Raw genomic sequence first — 17171 nt, 5'->3', positions numbered from 1 at the left:
AACAATATGACTTTTGATATCGTTTTCCAAGAGATCAATACAAAATAATTCTATATTATTATATGTCCCAGTTGCTCCAATCATGTTTGATCAGATTCAAACTTATGCAGTCGAATCGAGATACATATGACGTCATTGCACCTACGTCACACATCAATCTGATGCGATGATTGCAAAATGTCGCAACAAGATTATATTAATAGCGATGCTAACTACACACACTTAATGTCGCTATGGATTACAAGCTTAAATTAACACGAACAAACACAATATCTGATGTATAGGGTGGAGAAAGATGGGAAACCTTTAGCACATATAATGTCCAAACATACTGATCGTGTTTTAAACAAGTAAAATGGTCTATGGGAGTCGTGAAGATACGGTTTTTTAATTTGAATGAATGTTCTTTGTTTACAACTAAATTGGACGAGAAAATAGAGTCAACAGGTGTCTCATATTTCCCCACCCTACTGTATGACAGTGTATGTTGCTTTGTATAACCAACATATGAATGTTCGGCATAACTGGATACTCGCCAACTTGTTCACGTCGCTCAGTTTATTTAGTTGAGTGTCAATCACCCATGTTATACATTGTCTACACTCAGCAACCATGGCAGTGTGTTGCGCAATGATTGGGATGGGACTTTGCAAGAATAACACCACCACTCGAGGGTTTGCTTCTGAGAGGTTTGTTTTGCAGCAGGGAGTCTTTATAAGGAAGCTCTGTGAAACAAATCGTCAGTCCAATTTTGCTCAAGCATCAAAGAAGACAAATCAAAAGATGAAGTTGTTGTTCGTTCTTTTGGCATTCGTTGCCGTAAGTATGACTGTTATAATACGCTGGTGAAATTATTTGAAACCCTGTTTTCTTTCAGGCCGCCAGCGCCGCCAGCTACGGCTGTGGCTACAGCTACAAATACAACTATTGCAGCTACAAACGTTACTACGTTTACCCCAAACCTCAAGTCTACTGCTACAACATCAAGTTCCAAACCAACTGGTGCTCCTACAAGTACTACGAACCCGTTCTCCACGTCTACCCCGGTGAAGACTGCGGAAAGGATGGTTGGTCCGGTAAGTTAAATATGAAGCTTGTCATTCAAATACACTAACCAAACCATTCAACAGAAAAGACCGTTGCTGAAGTCCAAATCGAGATTGAAAACCTCTTGAAGGAATCTCTTCGTAAAATCGCCATCCAGATGGTTGCTGACAAGCTTGCTTTCACCAAGAAGCTTAACGAAGCCATCGAGTCCTACAAAGAGCAATTCAAGACCAACATGCACAAATACTACGCCTACTACCTCCAGTAAGTCGCCAATAGTAACAAGGTTGTAGCTTGAATATTAAAACGTGATTTTAGATGCGCTACTGAAGAGGAGAAGGCAAAACTCATCGCAGAAAGAGATGAAGCAATCAAGAAGTACAACGAACAACTCGACGAGAAGGCAGCCGAGGCAATCAAGAAGTGCAATGATGATATCGCAGCCAAGATCCTCTCCATCCAAGAATATCACAAGAAACTTATTTCCAAGTAAGTTCGTCGCAATTTTGATCACCACCAGTCTCAAAACTCCGATAACTTGGATCGACTTTAAAAACTTTTAAACAATGCGTTGATTTTCAATTGAGAAATCTTTGCAGCGCCGTCAGCTGTTTGGAAACTAGAAACACCAAGATCATCGCTTACGCCGCCGCTTTGGTTGAGAAGTGCACTAAACACGTCAGCGAATTCATCAAGTACCATATGGCCGTCTTGGAAAAGAAGAAGGCAAGCTACAGAGCTGTCCTTAACAAGGTTCACGGTAAGTTAATCGAAATATCAAATCTAGAAACATTTTCATCGAATATCAATCTTCCAGGAAGCGCTGAATGGGAAGTTGCCAAGGTTGATGCCGTCATCCAGGTTTACCACGAACAAGAAGTCGCCAAGATCAACGAACTCGCCACACAATACGCCACAAAACTTGTCTCTTACAAGTTGAAACTTATCTCCTACTACAGATGCGCTTATCGTTGCTACATGACCAACGGCTGCCTTAGATTCTACAAGAAGAACTACTACAGCTCCTGGTAAGTTTAAAAAAACACTTAAAATGATGAATATTTATAATCGAATGTTTTTTGTTTGCAGCCGTAGCCTTGGATGTTGGTACAGATACACCACTAGCTACTGCGTTGTCAGATATGCTCTCTGTCCCTACTACTTCCCCTACAGTGCCGTCACCTACAAGGGATTGAAGACTTGCGTTTTCCGTTAGTTCACTTCTCGCCAACTCCTAACCTTTCATTAAATTCGACTTTTCTCTGCAGCCGCTGTCGTCAGAGACGGATCCACCATCATCAAGGAGTATAATGAGAAATTGGAGAAGGCTATTGCCGAATACGTCAAGCTTTTCGGAGAATGGAAGTTGAAATGGGCCAACTACCACAATGAATATATTGAGAAGTACAACGAAATCATCAAGGCCAGACACGATTGGCACTTGAAATACGTCACTGCCCAATACGTTTGCTAGTAAGTTACCAACAGTCGCAACAAAGTGAACACATTTTCACAGTTATTTAAACATCACAGCAACAACAGCACCGAATTGACCGATGAACAGAAGGCAGAACTTGCCAAACTTAAGACGGAACTCGACGAGAAGAGAAACGCTGCAGTGTTGGCTTACAAGACCAAACTTGCCGAGAGCTTGTTGGAATGTGCCACCAAATTCGCCAAGAGCATCGAAGAATACAGAACCAAGGCACAGGCTTACATCCAGAAGATCGGAGACAACTTCGACGCATGTCTTAAGAAGAGATCCGAAAACATCATCGCTTACAGAGCCAAGCTCGTTGCTTACGCTAATGCTTCCAAGCAGAATATGGTCGAAAACATGAAGAAGGTTGGTGAATGAATGTAACTTACTTATCCTCTTACTAAATGTAGGCTATTACCAGCAGTTAAAACAACCGGGATAATTTCTGTGTCTTGCCCAATAACATCAAACACACACGCCCACTACTGTGGCAGCGGATTCGAATATCTTGCTTTATTATAATAAGACATGAAACTTTATAATTTGATTTCCACAGACCAAGTTCCCCCACCTCGAAAACTACGCCAAGCTTCTCCAATCCTACCACGGAGAGACCCTTCCCGCAGCAGCTGAAGCCTTGGAGGCTTGTTACCGTCAAAAGCTCATCGACTACTGCAACGCAATCCTTGCTAAGTGTGCCGATGACTGGAACGCTCTTATCCCCAGATTGGTTCTCCACTATTCTTGCTGCTACACCTGCAAAGAACAGAGATTGTGCTTGCCTACTTACTGCTGGGGTGGCTACTACACCTGGACCGTCAAGTACCCCACCGCATGTTTCTACCCTTACTACTACAAGACCTACAGGTAAACGATATTATTATTACATTATTCAGAAATACACTTTGGGTAAGACTTTCTGTAGCAATATATACGTTGTGTTTGACCTACAAAAAAAGACCATAAACTAAAACAGAAAACAGCTAGAAAACTCCTGTATATTAAACTATTCCAATTTACTTCACAGAACTTACTGTAGCTACCGTGTATCCTACTGCCAGGGATATTACTCCTACAAAAGCTGTTAGATCTGATCGTCAGTTACAAGGAATTCTTAACAAGTTTTCCATTCTACGATTATCGTAAATAAAACACCGAATATTTCATTAATGTCTCATTTTAAATTGTATAAGAAGTTTCTGATAGTAGATCATTTATTATCGCACTTTGTATATCAGACTCAGAAACATACTATGTGAAATAGTTAAACTTTTGACGCTTTGTTTTTACGGCGAAAGATTTGTCTGTTACGACACCGTAGCTTAGTGGTAGTGCGCTTTCAGTATTAAACATTAGACACCGCGTTCGATTCTCGATGATGGTTCAGTGTGCTACTGAGCAAGATATTCGACATTTCTCCAACCCAATGGTGGCGAATGGGTTAGCTTAGCCGAATGATTAGCCTTTACTCCCAAAGTTACATGCGTGAAAACTCGTAAACATGCACGAGGTTTATGAAACAGAACACCCGTGTTAAAACAACTGTCGTTGTCCGCCCAAGCGAGGATAAATAAGTTAAATTTATCCATAACTCAATAAGCTTGGTTTTGCGCATCATGCGGCTGTTATTTATTCTTAATGTAACTCGGTAGTTGGCGTGGTTTTATTACATTTGTATTTAGCGTCATAACGTTTCTAGCCTGACTGAAACTAACGTGTGTGTTTGTATATCAAATACGATTGTTTTGGCGAAAATGAAAGTTCTAATTGCCGTGGACCGAAGTGATATAGCCGAGAAAGCGTTTGATTGGTATATAAAACATACGCACCTACCAGAAAACGAAATACTTGTGTACTACCAAGCCCAACGACCAAGTCTGCCTACAGCTGGTCTTGGCGTCTCGTTTCCTGCCGAAGAAATATCTAGAGTTATGTCTGAACATCAAAAAGCGATGACAGAACTTCAAAATCACTACACTCTAAGGTGTAAACAGGTGGCAAAGAAATACCAAGTTGTCGTTGAATCATTAGCTGGCAATCCAGGGCAAGGCATTATAAAGATGGCGGAGAAATCGGGGGTGAACCTTATCGTTATGGGGACCAGGGGGCAAGGTTCCATACGACGTACAATACTGGGTTCAGTCAGTGACTATGTCCTGCATCATAGCAAGGTTCAAGTTCTTATTTATCGGGATGTGAAAGACTCTACTGCACCATCAATCAACTAGACCTAATCAATATTTAGTGCTAGTGAAGAATCCTATTTTAACATTATCAGCTAACCACTAAGTAAATGTAACAACCAATCTATAACCACCCAACTTTTACCCCCTAGCTAAGAAACCCTAACCGGTCCCTTTAATTAGTGCATGTTCGCCATGTCCACTATGTCCACAATATTCGCTATGTCCGCTATGTCCGCTATGTCCGCTACATGCACTAATTAAAGGACCCACCCCTAAGTAGCAACCTCTAACACTTCCCACCAGCCTAATCTGTAACGTACCAGAGGATTCTTCACTATTACCCAATGTTTAATTTCACATGTTACATGAATTGCTTTCTAAATCAGTAATATCTTCATAGCAATTAGCAAATTATATTTTTTTTAACCAGTGGTTGATATGTGTAAATGAAACATTTGATTTGCCTTTTTTTCGAATTCGTCCACTACTAGATTTTTGGGTGTATTTGATTTTTGAGTGTGCAGTTGTAGTTTTATTTCAGCTTTGATTTGCTAATGCAATTTTATAACTCCTGTTTTTCTGTAACTTCTGCCGTTTCCACTATGCAATCTAACGTCTCTTTTAATACTGTTATAATATAAGCACTTAATTAGAAAAATAAATATCTTTTGTGTTTTTGCTCAAAAGTGTAACATTTATTGGTTGTGACATTTTTACATTTTTAACTTTAATTTCAGATGCAATCTAATCCAACCTATTTTTAATACTGTTATAAAGCACTTAATTGAAAAACATATATATTGTCATTGTATTCCTATCAAGAATTTTTACTGTTTTTCTGCTGTAAATTGTAACATCTGCTGTAATAGCTCCAACTGTGCCAAAGTTTTAACTTCAAGTGTAATTTCAGATGCTGTTGGCATAAGTTGTGTTTTGTGATAATGTGGTATCGTATAAATGATGATATACCAGAAGTAAACCCATTTTTACAAGGTGTTCTCTTTTTCTTCAATGTATTATATTGGGTAAGTAGAAAGTTTTAAATAGAAAGTTTAACAAGTTTTTAATTATAATTTCCGCATTTAAATGTCAAATTATTTTGGGTAAACCAATGTTTAGGATTTAACTCAATTTTTTTAGTATAGGAATAGGCCTAATATATTTAAAAATGAAATGCAAAAACATGTTATGAAATGGATCCCATTGTTAGTGCACCACAGGGCACCCAGAAAGTAATCCAGGGTTGTTACATTATCCACATAAGCCATAAAATAAAACCTGCTGTAGAATATAATTAAATTTCCTTGAAGAAATAACATTAAAAGCATTACTATCTATTGATGTGTAAAAGCGACAGATTAACATATGTATATATCTCAAAAAAAGCGAAGACCGTCTCAAGCACTATCATAAACATTTTTATAAAACTATTCCCATTTTTGCAGCTTTTCAGTTGTGCAGTATTAGGGATTGGGTTGTATGCTTACCTGGAGAAGGATGCGGACTTGACGAATCTCACTGATTTAATTACGGACCCTGCTATTGGGTTAATTGTAGTTGGAACTGGTGTATTCTGTTTGACTTTCTTTGGCTGTGTTGGCGCACTGAGGCAGAATATATGCATGCTAAAGTTTGTAAGTTATGTAATGTTTATATCTTAACAAACCCTAAAAAGTTAAGAACTTTGGTTCTAGTTCTAACTCCACACACATTTAATATAGTTTGCAAAGTGCATAAAACTAATAAAAGCGAACACGTACGCCAAACCTGGGGTGGCAGGGTGGGCAGACCTAAGTATTTGTTGCATTAATCACAATGGACGCAATGGACCCAAATTTGTTTCAGTAAAATGTACATCTAACTATCCTTGTCTCCCCGGCATTTTAAAAAGTTTGACCTCAAGCAAGAGAATCTAATATGGTCTTAAAATTAACCCGTTTTATTTTATTCCAGTTTTCTTCAATTCTAATGATTTCTCTCGTCGTCCAGTTAATCCTTGGATTGGTTCTGTTTATTATATCTGGCCAAGCTTTGAAACTTGTTGATGATTATTTCAAAGTTTTGATTGGGACGTACAGGGAGGATCTCGATACAACAGATATTATTGACTGGGGGCAAGAATATGTGGGTGGTTTATCATATATACAGCGGCATAGCCAGGGGGGTTTAGGGTGTCATGACCCCCCCTCTTTTAAACCCCCCCCAAAAAAATTAATTAAAAAAAAATTTTGAACATTTTTTGATTAAAACCTCCCCTCTTATTTTTTTCTGGCTGCGCTACTGAATATATATTTATATACAGTACGTCTTTAGATGCCATGTTTTTACGTCTAGAAACTTTTTGACATTTTTGATTTACTTTTATTATTGATATTGCTAAAATGCAGTTGTACTTATACTTGACAAAGATTAAGATACTGAGAACCTCATTGATTAATGCAGTATATGCGTAATGAAATAAAGTTGCAATTGCATGCATTGTTCTTTATAGACAATTACCTTTACAAAGTTGGCTCTAACAATGTTTATGTTTCAGTTCCAATGCTGTGGTGCAAACACTTACATTGACTGGGAGAATAATATTTACTTCAATTGTTCCTCCATAAGTTATGAAGCATGTTCAGTTCCTTACTCATGTTGTGTGCTACATGATAATGACAGTGTAAGTTAGTATTGTTAACTGTAATCAGTGGCACAGCCAGAAAAAAAATAAGGGGGGGGTTAATCAAAAAATTAAAAAAAAAAAAATTTTTAAAGTTTTTTTTAAAATTATTTATATTTTTTAGTTAAAATGAGGGTCGCTACCCCCTAAACCCCCCCTCCCTGGCTGCGCCACTAACTGTAATAAATTCTGCGAATCTGACCTCAATCTGGTGCTCTAGGACAGGGTGCTATAAGTGTATACACAAATACACCTTCCATTTCATATAAATATTTTATTAGTTTAAGTATTGATAACTTGTAATAAATATAGCAAATCCAAGCTTTGATCTGTTGCTTATATTACAGGATTGTGTTTGTTTAATTTATTGATTATTTTTATTAAAATTTTATTTTGTTTTTTCAGTCAGTATTGGACACTTTCTGTGGATTTGGAGTTTTAAAACAACAGGTATTAAAACAAACATTAAAAAGTATAAAAAATGATAATCACCTACAAAGTTACATAGCGTAATTGGGCACGGGGTGTATGAAACAGAACACCTGTGTTATAACGCCTGTTGTGCCCTGCTATGCGAGGATAAATAAGTTACATATACGTGGTAACTTGTAAGCGGGCACGAGGTGTATGAAACTGAACACCTGTGTTATAACGCCTGTCGTTGCCCCGCCATGCGAGGATAAATAAGTTACTTTCATTTATTAATTCATTAGGAACTTGAAGCCAAAGAAACAATCTACACGACTGGATGTATTCATGCAATAACTGAGTGGATTCACCAACATTTGTTCTTACTTGCTGCACTTGGTATTGCAATGGTTGTGCCGCAGATTGTGGGTTAGTTAGTATTATATATATATATATATATTTATACATATAACGAATAGAAAATAATCATAAATGTAAATGACTCATTGTTTGTCTACTTGGTGTAGCGACCCCACTTTTTCTTTTAATTAAATTTATGTTTTTTTTTGCTAGTTTTCATAGAAACAGCATTAATAAATGTTTTTCTAGGAATATGCATTTCAAGAATCTTACTTCTGCAAATAAAAGACCAACAGTTCTACGCTGACCTTCGAGAAAAAGTTGAATCATTACAACTAATGCAAGTTCATACTTAAGTTGCCTATTTTCCTGTGTCTGGGGTTCAATGTTTTGGTTGAGTGACTTCTAGGTTGGTTTTGTGAAGTCAGAACTTCTAGGGCTATAAGTTAATTCATATATAGCAAACAGCAAAGTTACCATTTCCTAAATAATCTTGTTAAAATAAAAGTCCTGAGTAGGTAGTAGGTTTCAATTGTCATTTAAGAATAGATTTAGTTATCAAATAGACATCATATATTATGTGTAAACAATTATGTAGTTGCTGCGTAGTTTATTAGTTTTGCTGCTTCTTGTGTTTTGCCAACATTCTGTAATCATTATTTGTTCCTTTGCTTGCAAACAGTACTTTCATATGCTGTCATTATAATGAATTGGTTGCACCACTTTTCACAGGTGTTTATATAAACAAGTTGTTTTTTCCTTACTAAAAAGTTGTTTTTTAAAAACCTTTTGCACTGTAAATCGCACAAATGGTTCTATTATAAAGTACATTGTACAGGGCGTTTGGAAAGAAACTGTGCTCTGTTAACAGCATATATTGAGTCTATTCCAGGGAAGCAGGTAATTGGGGTGTTTAGAAGCAAAACAAGAAGGGTCCAAGCCTGTATTGATGCTAACAGGGGTCACTTTCAAAATCATTTATAATTGTCATTTTTATTTACCTCCTGGATTCTACACTGAAACATGTCTTAAAAAATATATAAGTGTACAGTGACTTTCAAAACACCCTGTATTATTGTTATGAATGTATTTCTCATTATTATGCAACAATGACTTCATATATTGCATCATAAACTGTGAAACAAAGTCAACAATAACTATTGTGATGTCATTATAGTTTAACATAACACAATCTTTTTGCCAAATCATTAAAATTAAAATTGTTTATTATTTGCGCATCAATGTGCCTTATTAACTTGTAATATCTGCACTTGTGTTTCTGAAAATCTACTTTGTATCTTAACCTATTCCTTTTGCATGGAATGACAATTATGTGGCAAAGAACGGCAAACTTTGGTTTAAATATAGGATTTTTTTATTATAAATATGAGCTCTGGAAGTCACATAGTGATATTCAAATTGATAGAATAAGTGCAAGTTGGATTATTGAAATCATTTTTCCTGTGTACAATAACACCTGCTTGCAAGTAATAGTTCCCACCCTACTGCTTATATGGCCCATGTATTATATACACCATTGTATGTATTCCATCTTATGCAGTTGTAAGTTTTGCTATATAAGTTGTATTATTTCATTTAGTTGCTATATTTGTATTTACAATCGTGTACAAACATCACACTTAGCTGCCAAACGGAAAAAACAGCAGCACTCTTAATGACATAGGTTTTGTTGTTTAGTGCCTATATGATGTACCACGTTCCTTTTAGAAATAGCTGCTCATTAGTTTTGTATGAAGACACTGACAGTAATTTGGTTCATAAATACATATACATATATGCAGTATCTAATTCTTTACTATAATTTGCTTTATTTTTTTGGATTTTTTTAAAAAACATGACCTAAACCTTTGCTTCTATAGAGTTAGGTATTTAGTTTAATTTTGTAAATAATGGACAGTCAAGTGATCGGCACAATTTGTACAACCAGGAGGTAAGTGGTGGTTTCTTTATGTACAACTATGACATTTCTATATTCTATACTCTTTTAATTTATAACTTATGGGGAAATGAATCAACTATTAAATATTATTTACTTTTATATTTTTGTTGTTTTTTATTGTGGTTGTTTATCCTGTAACAACTATAGGTCATGCCTCTTTGGGTTGTAGAACTTATAATTAATATCAGAAAGCTTAAATATTTGTATGCAAATGCGCTAGTTGTGAAACACATTAACCCACACTGCAATAAAAATTCCTTGTTTTTTGAATTAACTTTCAAAATAAAGATCTTACATCAGTCGGTGTGATTATAATAAAAAGGCTCCTAAATAAAAACTCTTTCGCTTTGTTGCTAATCACCCCAACATTTCCTTCTAGAAGAACCTCCTAAGGAAAATTAAAAAATATAAAAACTACATCTGCTTCTAACAACCACTAACCATTTTCCTCCCAGACAACGAGATCGTATCCGCTCCTCCCTCCACCTCCTCCTACTCTTCTCCTCCCCTCTCATCCTCTCCTCCGTGCTGCTCCTCATCCTCGTAATTATTTACCATCTTCGTCCTTTCATCGTGGCACGCGGCTTCACGCAAACAACATGCACAGTGATGGGGACCGATGTGCTTCCCGTGCAAGTGAGCTGCAGTGCAGGCACCGATGCGTTCACTCCATGCGCAAGGGTGGGTTTAATATTATTAGGTATAAAACCACATACAGTAAAGTAGGTGTCGGTTTTTTCTATAACCAGGGTGCAGTGTAGGCCATAAGTCATTATCTTTGTTTGGTGCATTGTGCAAGGGTGGGATGGTATTATTATCGTTTCTTTGATATTATTATGTATAAAAACACACATAGTACAGTAAATAAATAAACTTCCATGTTTTCTTCATGGATATCAATTGAATAATACAACCCCTTTAAGTACATAACAGTCAAAAATCAAGTCCAACTAATTGTATAATAAAACCTAAATATTTTGCCCAAAGTTTTTATATATGTTATTGCATGTTATATCACTTATGTTAATATAAGTGTTATATTACTTCTTAATACTTATCCGTTGTACCTCATGCTGCCTGTCAAGCCCAACCATATTTTATTAGATTCACGTGTCTTATTCAACGGGTGGAGAATCCACCACACGAGGGATACTGCTTGAGAACGAGCAAGCTTTGGTTAATTGTAACCCGGTATGTATAACTGTGTTTAGTACAGGGTGTTTGGAAAGTCACCGGGCACTGTTCTAATAATTCTTCATAGTACTTTTCCATTAGCACATATGATATCACAGTTTTTTCTATCTGCAGTCATATGATGTAGTTAAAAATACAGGGTGTACGAAAGTCACTTTGCACTGTTCTAATAATTTAAACAAAACCATTTTATTAAGCCTAAAGGAACAGCTGATTAGGCTGTTTAAAAAAAAAATAAGAAGGGGCCATCCATTTGTGTAGTTGGTTTAGTAAAATTCTTTTCATTTCCTTCAGTGTTCGTACACGTTCGGAAAGTACGGCTTATTCCATCGGGGGGAGTTAGAGTGCGGTGGTTGGAAAGAAAATTTTGACCCAAATGTTTGCGTGGAGCTTTTTCTCAAAGAGTAAGTTATATGTTATTTGATCAATTTTAACATAACTTATATAAATATTTAAAAAAATTGTTGTCAAAATAAGATTCAAGGCCAAATACAACTTAACTTACATAAACACCTGTGAAAAGTAATGCAATTAATTCAAGGTTATTAAATTTTTTTACTGTTGATCCCTTCTCTTCGTCCTTTAAATAACATGATCTGCGCTATTTTTGAAGACATAAATAAAAATTATGTTATGATTATGTATATTAATTAAAAATTACTTGAAAAGTTGGCATTTCTTTTCCCCATAGATTCGGCAACAACAATTCAACCTACCCTTGTTACTTCAACCCACATAATGAAGAACAAGTCGTTCGACAACTTAATGTAGATGTTAACACAGTGAGCCACACACTTGCATGGCCTCTACTTGCATGTGTTGTATACGCACTATTGGCTGCATTCGTGTCCTATGATGCCAAACAAAGAAGGTAGGTTGCCATTTGATGGCTTGGCAGTGAGTATGAGGTGTATGGTGATATATGTGACGCACATGGTGTATAAGAAGACACCTGTGTTATAACTTGGCAGTGAGCATAGGGTTTGTTTATGAATGCACTGTATGTTTCTGGTGTACACTATTTGTGTCTGGTGTATAAAAACACTCATGTTTCAGCTTAACAGTGAGCATGAGGTGTATGGATACATCATGTGTGTCTGGTGTATAAGAAGTCACTTATGTTATAACTTGGCAGTGAGCATGAGGTGTATAAATATACCATGTGTGACTAGTTTATAAAAACACTTATGTTTCAGCTTAACAGTGAGCATAAGGTGTATGAATACACCATGTGTGTCTGGTGTATAAGAAGACACCCATGTTATAACTCGACATGGAGCATGAGGTATATGAATAAACCATATCAATCTATCAGTATACATGGTGTACTAACATTCCATTCATAAATTATAGATTACGGGAAAAATCGTTAAAGAAAGTGAAGCAGAGCACGAGAAGTCACTTGTATTTGAGCAGCAGTTACAAAAAGAAGAGATTGAGTATTTCCCTTGGTGTAAAACCACCAAAAGATGGGCCAAGGAGTAATGGTATGTAGGTTTATGGAAGAAAAAGTGTGGTTGTTACACCTAGCAGACAAAAAACGAACTATTTATGTTTAACTAAGAAACAAAGTGTTCGTAAAAACACAACTTTTTAATGTAATGTAGGGCTCTGTAATGTTGCAAACGTTTGCATTAAAATGACTTGTTTAGGGTATGTTATGTCTGTTAATTTATCCACACACTACAATAGCTTCAGCAACTCAACTGTGGGCATGGGAGTGGCAACCATGGATAAGTCACTCTACGAGGATATAAATGACCAAACCACCCAAAAGTCATGTCTGCTTATCCACACACTGCAATAGCTTTAGCAACTTGACGGTGTAACCGATAACCATATATAAGTCATTCAATCCATTTCTTCCACAGTAAACGCACACAACATAGAAATACAATCGAAACGAATCAGTGTGAGTGTACCGGCTCATTTGCATAACCTGACCTCTGACCTTTCACCTACTATGGATGACCCTGTGGTTTATGATGGTAAGTTAACTACTTGGTAGTTCTATATACCATTATTTTGTAGTTCAATTTACCATTATTTGGTAGACCTATAGAGCATTATTCAGACCGAAATACCATTATTTGTTCATTCTATATACCGTTGCTTGGTATATCTATATATCACTATTTGGTACATCTTTATGGCATTATTTGGATTTAAATACCATTATTTAGTAGTTCTATATACCATTATTTGGTATATCTATACACCGTTATTTTGTAGATTTTATAGCTCTATTTAGATCTAAATACCATTATTTGGAAGTTTAATATACCATTATTTGGTAGACCTATAGAGCATTATTCAGACCGAAATACTATTATTTGTTCATTCTATATACCGTTGCTTGGTATATCTATATATCACTATTTGGTACATCTTTATGGCATTATTTGGATTTAAATACCATTATTTAGTAGTTCTATATACCATAATTTGGTAGTTCTATATACTCTTAGTATTATTTGTATTTAATAACTTGGCTTATTTTGGTTATCAAACAATAAGTATTTAGTAGTATAGCATGAATTAATTAAAATGCTCCAGATTGTACATGTTTTCAAATCATTCCATGTAAAACCTTAGAATTTTTACTACACTGTGTATAACAAGAAGATAATGCATTAAGAGCTTGATGGCGCTTTCTTTGTCCAAAATTCCCCACAAAATAGTAACCCACAAAGTTCTGTAGTAACTCATAAGCAGGCACAGAGTGTATGAAACACAACACCCTTGTTCTAACTTAGATAGTTGTCACGCCACATAAGGATAAATGAGCAATGTTAATAATATATTTAGACCCATATATGCATTATGTATACATATATACAAAGACACTTCACTTATAAATTTAATATTTAGTCATATGCATATATACTTGGATACTTATATGTATTTACTTGCATATATACTTAGATAGTAGATAAATATGCATTATATTAACGTTGCCAGTATCACCACAGATATATTGCTGGAGGTTCCATGTGGTTTGGATGAAGACTTTGATATGAGACATTTGGATCTTGCAGTTTCCGAATACAACATTGACAGTTTAACTGCAAACACATCATACTTTAACACACCCCTTGAGGATTCAATGCACCTTAACACACCCCTCCAAGGCGCACATAACAACCCTGTATTCTACAACACGCTACCACTACACTGCATCCAAGAACATAGAACGAATAACAGATCTCGGTCGCATGACTTCATCGGGTTAGATGACGATGTTTATAATGGTATCCTCGCATCTACTCCTGCTCCTCAAGATGCAATCTCCGTGACCAACAGCACAATGATCTCAGAGCAAGACATTGACCTTTATTACACTCTGTCTTCAAACTGTCAGCAAAATTCTTCAGTGATTCTCAATCATTCAAACAGGTCTGAAACCACTGTGTGATCACAATCAATTGTGTTGCTAACAATCACTTTGTTATTTACTCACAATGAGATAATGTTTCAAACTAAAGTATTTAAACCTCATATTTTTACTGCACTGTTTATTTTAAGTTTCCTAAATTCTAGGACCATTGGCGTGCCACATAGGATTTTACATCATATTTTGTTACAATTAAAAGTAACATTGTGGAAAAACTCCAATTGGGAAATGCATGGTTTGTAACTTTACAAGTGTTTTAAACCATTGCATTTAGGCCTCTGATTCTCTTACTGCACTGTGTATTTTAAGTTTTCTAAATTCTACGGCCAATGGCATGCCACATAGAATTTCGAGTTTTCTGCATAGTTTTGAGGCTACTTCATTTCGGTTGTAACAGGGGTGTGGACACCCTACCCTGCCACCCCAGGTTCGGTGCCTATATTGTATGTTTCAAGTCACACCTTCCATGTTTTATTTACCCACAAACTACCAACTTACTGTGTTGTATTTTACCTCTTCATTTTCTAACAAACAAGTCAATTGCACACATTTTTATTTTTATCAATTTACCCAAAATAAACAATATTGAAAACATGGCTGAGTGGCACCAACGTGTGGGGGTGGGTTGTGGGAATTATAAAAGAAGAAACATCTTGGGTTCTGGGTCATGCTGCAGGGTGGGATTTTGATAAAAGGCTCTGAAAAGAAAAACATCAGTTTTGTTTGATGCAATTAGATCTGTACCTTCTATTTCACAACTGCCTACAGGCAAGTAGAAAAAATAATGTGTTCTATAAATCTAATGAAGATTTTGGCCTTCATATTATGTAACCATTCATTCCAGGCTTTTGTAACAACAGTTTATAAATGCGGCAATCTTGGATTAAATTGTAGGACGCATGGCGGGTCACTCTGTGGGACCTTACCCATATAGAACAGAATACAAATATGCCTCCAGTGATAATAAAGCCTCACCAACAATAATAGTCCTATAAAGATGTATGTGTTATATTAACCACACAGGTGTATGTGATATCACCTCTTTAGCATTATTCACACATTTCTTGAAGCTTTCCATATGTTCACTACAATCAAGCAATCTTCCCGGGTTATTTTTGTAACATTCAATCAAATCCTCTTGAAATGTTTGGCAAACTGGGACTAAATGAGGTTTTCTGTGAAAAAAGGAAACTTGCATTAGTTGATGCTTAATTTTAGTTCTGACGATTGGTTAAATGGGGAGCAAGTTATGTGACCTAAAATAAAACTACATTTGGATAATTGTGAAGCATAAAGTAAAAGGATTTGCTATGTATAAGCTTTTGATCTTCGCTTTCTGAAGTATTAGTAGATGCTATACAACCAAACCTATCAAATTTATTCATTAGGTTGGTATGAGAAGGAAAAAGTAAACGTAACAAAAAATGTAATTATATTCAAAAAAAATTTAACATAGTCACCTAAACTTCTTTTCTGCTTCATCAGCAGCGTTTTGAAATTCTTCCAATGACAATTCATAAAACTTTTGATGCTAAAGAAAACAGTTAAGAATTCTAAGTAACAATTTTAAATAAATGGCACCTACTTTTAAGATAAAATGAAACAATTTTAAATTACTGTTTCAAATTCAATAATAAATAAAACTCATACAATAAATTTAACATCCTCTTTACTTTGTATCTTAAAATTTTTTTACCTTTTCTTTTTCTTTTTGTAAATCGTTTTGAAACTTCTCAGCGAGCGCTGTCATTTGTTTTTCTCGTTCATCGAGAAGTATTTGACACTCGTGGGCAAGTTTTGCTGAGTCATCCGCATTTTTTGGTGAGTCACCAGCCTGTTAACATTGGACTGTAAGTTTAGATAATGATTTGGCAAACAAGTTTAATTGAATATCAGGCACCAGTAAAGAACTCTCTGGTACATTACAAATTAGGCTGGTGGAAAGTGCTAGAGGTTGGTAGTTAGTTAGAAGATTATTTACCAACAGCAGCCATGAATTAACAAAACCAACGAGATGTAACGAATTGTAAAAGGCGAAAAATGCATTTCAATATTACGTATTATTGCTTATAGCTACTTACACTTCGGTTTGATTCAGTTTTATTCGATAGCTTTCTCACAAGGGCAGGAGAAAGCTGAAAAATAACCCAAAATATTATTTTATTTTACAAATTAGTAAAACACAAATATACCTTTATACCATCAGCCGTTTGAACGAATTTTTCGCCATCTTTTTCTAGGGTGACTTCATGACTGTCAGAATTGCCCATTTTTACTACAAACGGTCATGTGAGATTGTTTTTAATTAATATAAATATTTATTTTAATAAACACGACCTCTGTTATATTTTGTCCTATCTCTGACTTCTCATGCGTAACAGTGTAGTTATTCAAGCGTACCGTAAAATATTTTTATGTTTAAGGGACAAATTAAAAAGTAGTAAATGTATTATATATTTTTTGCAAAGCAGTTTATTCTA

The 17171-nt window shown here is 35.6% G+C and overlaps 4 protein-coding genes across 6 annotated transcripts; 3 read left to right on the top strand and 1 right to left on the bottom strand.

Annotated features, from left to right (window-relative positions):
- Positions 1–660: 660 nt before the first annotated feature.
- Positions 661–3693, top strand: LOC149732929 (uncharacterized). Its single transcript, XM_089883258.1, has 11 exons — positions 661–819; positions 878–1076; positions 1131–1311; positions 1366–1536; positions 1647–1807; positions 1865–2075; positions 2137–2258; positions 2316–2520; positions 2581–2893; positions 3084–3394; positions 3555–3693. Exons 1-11 carry the CDS (start codon positions 784–786, stop codon positions 3613–3615), a joined length of 1971 nt encoding a protein of 656 aa, XP_089739384.1. The 5' UTR covers positions 661–783; the 3' UTR covers positions 3616–3693.
- Positions 3694–5511: 1818 nt separating this feature from the next.
- On the top strand, positions 5512–8633 carry LOC149732928 (tetraspanin-33-like). Of its 2 annotated transcripts, XM_089883272.1 has the most exons (7): positions 5512–5738; positions 6159–6347; positions 6667–6837; positions 7250–7375; positions 7781–7825; positions 8089–8212; positions 8393–8631. In XM_089883272.1, the coding sequence occupies exons 1-7, from the start codon at positions 5655–5657 to the stop codon at positions 8497–8499; spliced, it is 846 nt and encodes a 281-aa protein (XP_089739398.1). In that variant the 5' UTR covers positions 5512–5654; the 3' UTR covers positions 8500–8631. The 2 variants fall into 2 exon arrangements, with proteins under 2 accessions (XP_089739398.1, XP_089739399.1); XM_089883273.1 differs by lacking the exon at positions 7250–7375 and having other exon boundaries at positions 8393–8633.
- A 1303-nt stretch (positions 8634–9936) lies between these two features.
- Positions 9937–15287, top strand: LOC149732927 (uncharacterized). Its single transcript, XM_089883269.1, has 8 exons — positions 9937–10094; positions 10559–10784; positions 11208–11294; positions 11592–11701; positions 11989–12168; positions 12651–12784; positions 13169–13285; positions 14270–15287. The coding sequence occupies exons 1-8, from the start codon at positions 10054–10056 to the stop codon at positions 14710–14712; spliced, it is 1338 nt and encodes a 445-aa protein (XP_089739395.1). The 5' UTR covers positions 9937–10053; the 3' UTR covers positions 14713–15287.
- LOC149732926 (MICOS complex subunit mic25-a-like) lies at positions 15228–17081 on the bottom strand. Of its 2 annotated transcripts, none has more exons than XM_089883278.1 (6): positions 16884–17081; positions 16773–16826; positions 16388–16525; positions 16152–16222; positions 15667–15866; positions 15228–15389 (listed from the first exon to the last, which is right to left on the bottom strand). In XM_089883278.1, the coding sequence occupies exons 1-5, from the start codon at positions 16959–16961 to the stop codon at positions 15698–15700; spliced, it is 510 nt and encodes a 169-aa protein (XP_089739404.1). In that variant the 5' UTR covers positions 16962–17081; the 3' UTR covers positions 15228–15389; positions 15667–15697. The 2 variants fall into 2 exon arrangements, with proteins under 2 accessions (XP_089739404.1, XP_089739403.1); XM_089883277.1 differs by having other exon boundaries at positions 15731–15866; positions 16884–17080.
- Positions 17082–17171: the final 90 nt, after the last annotated feature.

This window comes from Ciona robusta, chromosome 8 (assembly GCF_009617815.1).
Source record: "Ciona robusta chromosome 8, ASM961781v2".
NCBI classification, from domain to species: domain Eukaryota; kingdom Metazoa; phylum Chordata; class Ascidiacea; order Phlebobranchia; family Cionidae; genus Ciona; species Ciona robusta.
The sequence above is the reverse complement of the archived record's forward strand: the minus strand, read 5'-3'. Positions and strand labels throughout refer to the sequence as shown.